General features: G+C 47.8%; 1 protein-coding gene across 15 annotated transcripts in view; it reads left to right on the top strand.

Moving 5' to 3' along the window:
* The first annotated feature begins 599 nt into the window (after positions 1 to 599).
* The window catches only part of CADPS2 (calcium dependent secretion activator 2), a 319788-nt gene continuing 314387 nt past the window's right edge, over positions 600 to 6000 (top strand). For all 15 annotated transcript variants that reach the window (XR_012658617.1, XR_012658616.1, XR_012658615.1 and 12 more), the window contains exon 1: positions 600 to 1030. Coding sequence is in view for 12 of the 15 variants with exons in the window: in XM_075081181.1 (XP_074937282.1) it covers positions 689 to 1030 (342 nt within the window). In the remaining 3 variants the exon portion in view is untranslated. The remainder of the gene's footprint in view (positions 1031 to 6000) is intronic.

Below are 6000 nucleotides of genomic sequence, written 5' to 3'. Positions count from 1 at the left end.
GAGAGCAATGCACGGTTCAGCGTCAGCTCACTCCCCATCTCAGAACGGCATGGTTTCGGTGGCTTCTTTTTCTGGGGCAATTTGAGATGCCTCTCGTTTTTCCCCCATGCTACATGGCAGAAGGTGCCAGCTTGCTCGGGCCGTGCCTTGCCGAGCCGTGCCGAAGGCACAGCCCGCCGCTCTCCCCCCCAGCACGGCGTCCCCCCGCGCTGGCTCCGGGACGCGGGGCAAGGCCAGGACCGGCCGGGTCCCAGCGGCGCTGAGCGGGAGCCGGGGGCTTTCCCGGCCGGCAGCTGCCCTCGTCGCTGGGCGCAGGACGGCCCGGCCAGACCCGGCCCGGCCGAGCCGAGCCGAGCCGAGCCGAGGTAGGTACGGCCCAACCCCGCCCGGCCCGGCCCGGCCCCGCCGCCTGCGGGCCGCTGCCCCCCGCCGGGGCGGGCGGAGGTGTTAGCCCAGCCCCGGCCCCGGCCCCGCCTCCGCCAGGAGCCGCTCGGAGCAATTCCCACGGCAACCCAGGCTCGACCCCCTTCCCAAACCCCGCCTCCCCTCCCCGCCCCTCCGCTCCCGCCCGCCCGGCCGCCGCCGCCGGTCGGAAACAGTCTGTGTGTAAACTCGACGTGTCCGGAAAGGTGCGCGCCGCTCCCCGCCTCGCTCCGCGCCCGGCCGCGGGGCGCGCCCGCCGAGCGCGATGCTGGACCCGTCCTCCAGCGAGGAGGAGTCCGATGAGGTGCTGGAAGAGGAGCGGCGGGAGGTGCTGGGGGCGGCGGGGGGCGGCTCGCCGCGCTCGCTGCTGCCGCCGCCGCCGCCCCGGGACCCGCGGGGCAGGGAGGCCGGCGGGGCGCGGGCGGCCGGCCCCGGCCCCAGCCCCAGCCCCTCGGTGCTGAGCGAGGGCCGGGAGGAGCAGGAGCGCCTGCAGCGAGAGGAGCGGGAGAAGCGGCTCCGGCTGCAGCTGTACGTGTTCATCGCGAGGTGCATCGCGCACCCCTTCAACGCAAAGCAGCCCACGGACATGGCCCGCCGGCAGCAGAAGGTGAGCCCCCGCCTCCCCCCCGCCGCCCCCGGCCCCGCTACCGGCCCGCCCGCCGCCGCCGCGCTTCGGCCCCGCAACAGGTTGATGCGGGCGCTGGGGGGAGCCGCCCCCCCCTCCCCCCCACCTCGGCACGGCCAGAGCGGGCGGCGGTGGGGCAGGGGGGTGCCAAAGCCAGGCTTCAGCCCCACTTCTCCAAACCGGCACGTTTACCTAGAAATCCATCAGGCAACACGGGGAAAGTCTGCTTAAGTTTGTAGAGCTGCGCTTAAAGTCGCCGTGCGAAGGCAGCGGGAGCGCAGAGCCGGGCGTAGGGGCGGCGGGGCCGTGCTGGAGCCGAGGGGATGTTTCTGCGGCTCGGCGTTGTGTGATGGATGGAGCGGAACCTCCCAGAGGTGCCTCCTGCAAATCGTAGTCTGGCCATCCGCGCCCAACTCGAGCAAATTCAGCCGTCGTTCGGAGGTGAACGGGAAAACTGTTTTGTTTCATGAATTGTTCAGTGCGGTCTCTCTGTACAGAGAAACAACAGGCGCGCATGTTTGTGATGAGAACGGCCTTGTAGCGAAGGTTGACCAAAATTATTCCCTGCATTGTGTACATCAGAGACAAGCTCTTGAGAACTGGCAGGTGTGTGATAGCTATTTACGCTGTAACGGTGCTTATTCTCCGCTACTTTTGATCTGCTGAATAGGTAGAATACTCAAAGTTTTGAAACAAGGTGCTGCCTTTCCAGATAACCACTTAAAAGCTCAGTTCTTGAACTGTTTGGGCTAAAAAATGTGAATACTTTTTTTACTTTCAGTTCTGTAAAACAAACCAACCCAAATCAAAACAGAAAAGAAACAAAGAAAACCCCCTCCACATCAGTTTCCAGAGGGAAGGAATTCGGTTCTGCTTGGCTTTTTGTGATCTTGGTATTCCCCTATCTCTAAGGGCTTGTAAAATCCAATACTGAATGTTTTGGGGTGTCTGAATTATGCCTGCTGCAGGTAATTTGTGCTTGGTGAATTCTCTGACAAGTTAACATGGTGGTAATAACAAGATTATTTCTGGAAGAACATTTTGTTTTTATTAAGTGTTAGGTATTTAAACTCTGAAGCCTGTGTAAAGGCATCTTGTAACCAAGAAGTCAAAGAAAATCTGGCAAAATGAGAATTCTCACCATCCCAAGGAGAACTCCCCACCCCAGAACAGAGCTATTTTAGAAATGATATTTTGAAGGGACATCGGGAGGTCATCTAGGTGTGACCTCCCGCTGGACAAAGCCAAAGCTGACTTGATGTAGTGTTGATATTAGTCTAGGTTCAAGCAGGAGGCTCAAAAGCCTCCAGAGGTGAGATCCCATCTGTGTGACCTGCTCCAGTGCTGCATTGCTGTCTTCTTGATGAAATTTTCCTAATCAGCTGCCAAGTTACAACTTGTGGCCATCAGCTGCACAAGATACTGAACATTTGGAAGTTCTCGCTGATCTCAGTCTTTCAGTATAGGAACCGCGTTTTAAAAGTAACTACAGTACTAATTATGTTTTATTAATCAGATGTATGAAAAGAGTGTACTGATGTGCAGCAAATACAGAAATACAAGAGTTGTGGATTTAACATATGAGCAGTGAACAGACTGATTGACAGAATTGACTTGATACCTAAAATTAAATGTTACACTTGCTAATTACTGTTTTTAAGTCAACTCTGACTTTTGGTTTAACTACTCTATGTAGAGAGAGATTTTTGTCACATTTAGGAATTTAGCTGCAGAGCAAGGATGATTTGTGTCTTGCCAGTCAGGAGCTAGTGTTTTTAAATAAGATGTAACACAAAAAAATAATTCTTTCTAGGAGTTGCATTCCTCTGTAGAAAGTGATGAAATGCACATAAACATCCTTCCTCTTTCTTTGACAATTTGATATGTTACCCCATGAATTACTGAATACAGGGTAGCAGAACTGGCCCGGAGTTTTGAGAGTTCAGAAAACCTGCTTAGATAGCTCAGGATTGCTAAGAGCCGTACAAAGGAGACCTCTTTTGTGCTCTGGGTTTTTTGGCACTGCTGCACGGTGGCCCCGTGTCAGCCTTAGGAATGAGAGTGCAACCACCTGTCTTATGCCCTGTCCTGTAGGAAGACACTTTTGGATGTGTGACAGCTGGACTCATATTCCATAGGGTAAAAGTCTGTCTTATTTCCTGAATGAATTTTCTCCCTGCCAAGGTATGATACAGATGTGGACTGCCCCTTCATCTCTTGCTCTTCCACTTCACATCTGACTTCTGTTATGTGGCGGGCTGTCCATTGTGAGCTGGACTGAGATTCCCTCCCTGTCTTATTTAACTGGAGCTGCTAACTACCACGTGCCCTGCCCATCATCAGCACATAAGTGATCTGAGGCATGGTTTTGAAGCAGAACTTATGATGCTCTGTGGTTCCAGCTCCCAGCCCAGTCTGCCTATCTCTGGCCGTGCACCCTTCCTAATGCTTTTGCACCAGCCTTCTTTCTGATAACCTGAGAATAGTATCCACCCTGCTTCAGAGCAGAAGTATTTTGTTCTTTTTGCCAGTTCATTTGGCATATTGCTGAGCAAATACTGCGGAATGCAGTTTGCTTCTTTTTTAATGTGGAATGTATTATCCAGTAAGGGAATGAGATGGAATTCACATATCAAATATCCTCAATTGCACTGTAATATAAATAAGAAAATGGTTTGCAATATGGCTGGCTTCTTATGTTCTTGCTTCAGTATCAGATTAAAATGTACTATATGGTATCTTGAAACTGTTGTACTTAATGGACTGAGTTACACTAATTAATGTAAAGAATTTTAAATGCAGGCAGTGTTTCACTCTTCCGTTGTCCTTTCTCATCCTTCTTTCTTGTCACTAAGTAAAATTAGCTCAACTCTATTGTGATAGATAAGAGTAATTAAAAAAAAAAGAAATAAAACTTTAAGGAAAAAAAAAGAACTATCATAATTCACCAGAGTCCATCAACTCTGCTAACTTGTTCTTAATGCCAAATTCAATGTAATCTAGCCCAGACTTTGCTGAAACACATACTTTTATGATCTGGCTGCATTTATTTTTTTAATTTGTAGGATATGTGGTAGAAATACTCCTTTTGAACTCTTCAGAGTTAGTTGGTGACCTACTATTACATCCTGTCTTACTTTCATTACTGGTAGATTTGTGGTAGAGAAGGAAGAATAAGGCAATATTGGAGACATGGAACAGAAGTATGGTGTGATTTTTTTCCCAAGGTGGGGTAGCAGATCCTGATGGATTTAGTTCTACAGAGTAGAACTAATATGTACTTAGTAACGTCTTTTCAATAGACATTTATGGAGATATGTTCACGTATTCTCCAAACTTTTAGAGAAATATTAATGCATCAGTGTATTACATGTCATGCCTTTATGAAGCAAGGTTTGTCTGCCCCTGGTTTAACTTTGTCACTTTTTTGTAGTTTCCACTTTTTTTAATGAGTCCTCTGGAACCTATTTCAGCATCTTTATTTTTCTGCCTCTTCGCTCCTTTTCTTTCTGGGCCAGCAAAAGAGAAGAAGAGAATAGTTAATCCCATTCCTCTTCTTTCTCTCCCACCCCAGCCAAACTGAATCTCAAACAGGCAGATTGAATTTGCCCTCAGAATGGGATTTAGGTGGTGAAAAGAAATGCATTCCCAGCGTGACTGTCTTTCCATCAAGGGAAAGTGGTGTATGTGAATGTACAGAGTCAGTGATTAGATGATGACCCTGATAACTGTGGTTTATACTACTCAGTTGTACGTGTTGTACGTACTCAGTTTTACTCGGGGAGTGTGCGCCAAAGCGGGGTTCTGTATCTGGGAGATGAATCAGAGTTAAAGGTCCTGGGGAAGGAAGGGACAGCGAAGTGCTACAATTAACTATCAAAAAAGGATGTTCTTCCAGCATTTTTCTTCCTCAACATTTTAAAATTTACTCTAGTAACCAAGCGGTCACACAGTAGAAACCCAAGACTGCGAGAGAAGTAACACTCTAATGTTAAACAAGGTTTTCTAATGCATGAAAGGCTTAGTACATCAAAGCTGATAATTCAAGTCTTGCTTTCATAGGTGATAAGTAGCAGAAGTAATTGAGCTGGCTGTTTAGAAATCATAACTAAATGAGTTTACTTCCCAAACACATGCTGACCTGATTTCCTTCCATTTCTTCTCTCCACCTGCTCAGTCATGAGCATATCAAAACCACTGACTTCTAGCTAATACTCAAAAGTAGGAGTGGTACTATTCAGTAATTTATTTTAATCTGAACTCCATGTGTTTGTTCTTTCCTGTTTCTTGGACTATACCTCTAAAGGAGAAGCTTGTAATGATATGTATCCACTAAACAATGTCATGAGGAAAATGTTGGTTACAGGAATAGACTTTATTCTCTGGATCACCATTTTATTCTCAATGTCTTAATTTCTCCTTCCTCAAGCCTACTTTTCCTTGCTTTTGAGCTGGTGATGCGTATCTACTTACTGATTGGCTGAGCATGTTTTAGGAAAGAAAAATTGTCTCTCGGCTTCTGAGCCTCGTTGGTAAGATGCTGTTTTCCCCACTGCTAAGGTAGCAAGGAGAGTACATCCAAAGCCATTGTTGCCAGAAACTCTAGACACGTTTTGGAGGAAGAGCTTAGCTATAGAACTTGGCCATCTGGTCAAAATTCTGCTGAAGTCTTCCTAGGAAGACTTCTTCCATTTATCCCTTCAATGTTTCCTTTACAAATTTATTTATTTTTTTGTGAAGTGTTTCAGAAAGTAATTTTAAATCAAGTTTATTTGCCTCTTTGTTTTTCCCCATCACAAACACCTTGATAACGTTGTCAAGCTGTGTGTATTTTGTTTCACTTAAGTTAGGATAGAGTATTTTGGTAAATCCTGTCAAAGCCTGTTAAGATGGTGGCCTACAGAGCTGTCTGCGTGTTGAGACAAGGTTATTGGCAAACAGATCTTTTTACC

This window comes from Phalacrocorax aristotelis, chromosome 1 (assembly GCF_949628215.1).
Source record: "Phalacrocorax aristotelis chromosome 1, bGulAri2.1, whole genome shotgun sequence".
NCBI lineage: Eukaryota > Metazoa > Chordata > Aves > Suliformes > Phalacrocoracidae > Phalacrocorax > Phalacrocorax aristotelis.
This window is presented reverse-complemented; position numbering and strand designations above follow the sequence as displayed.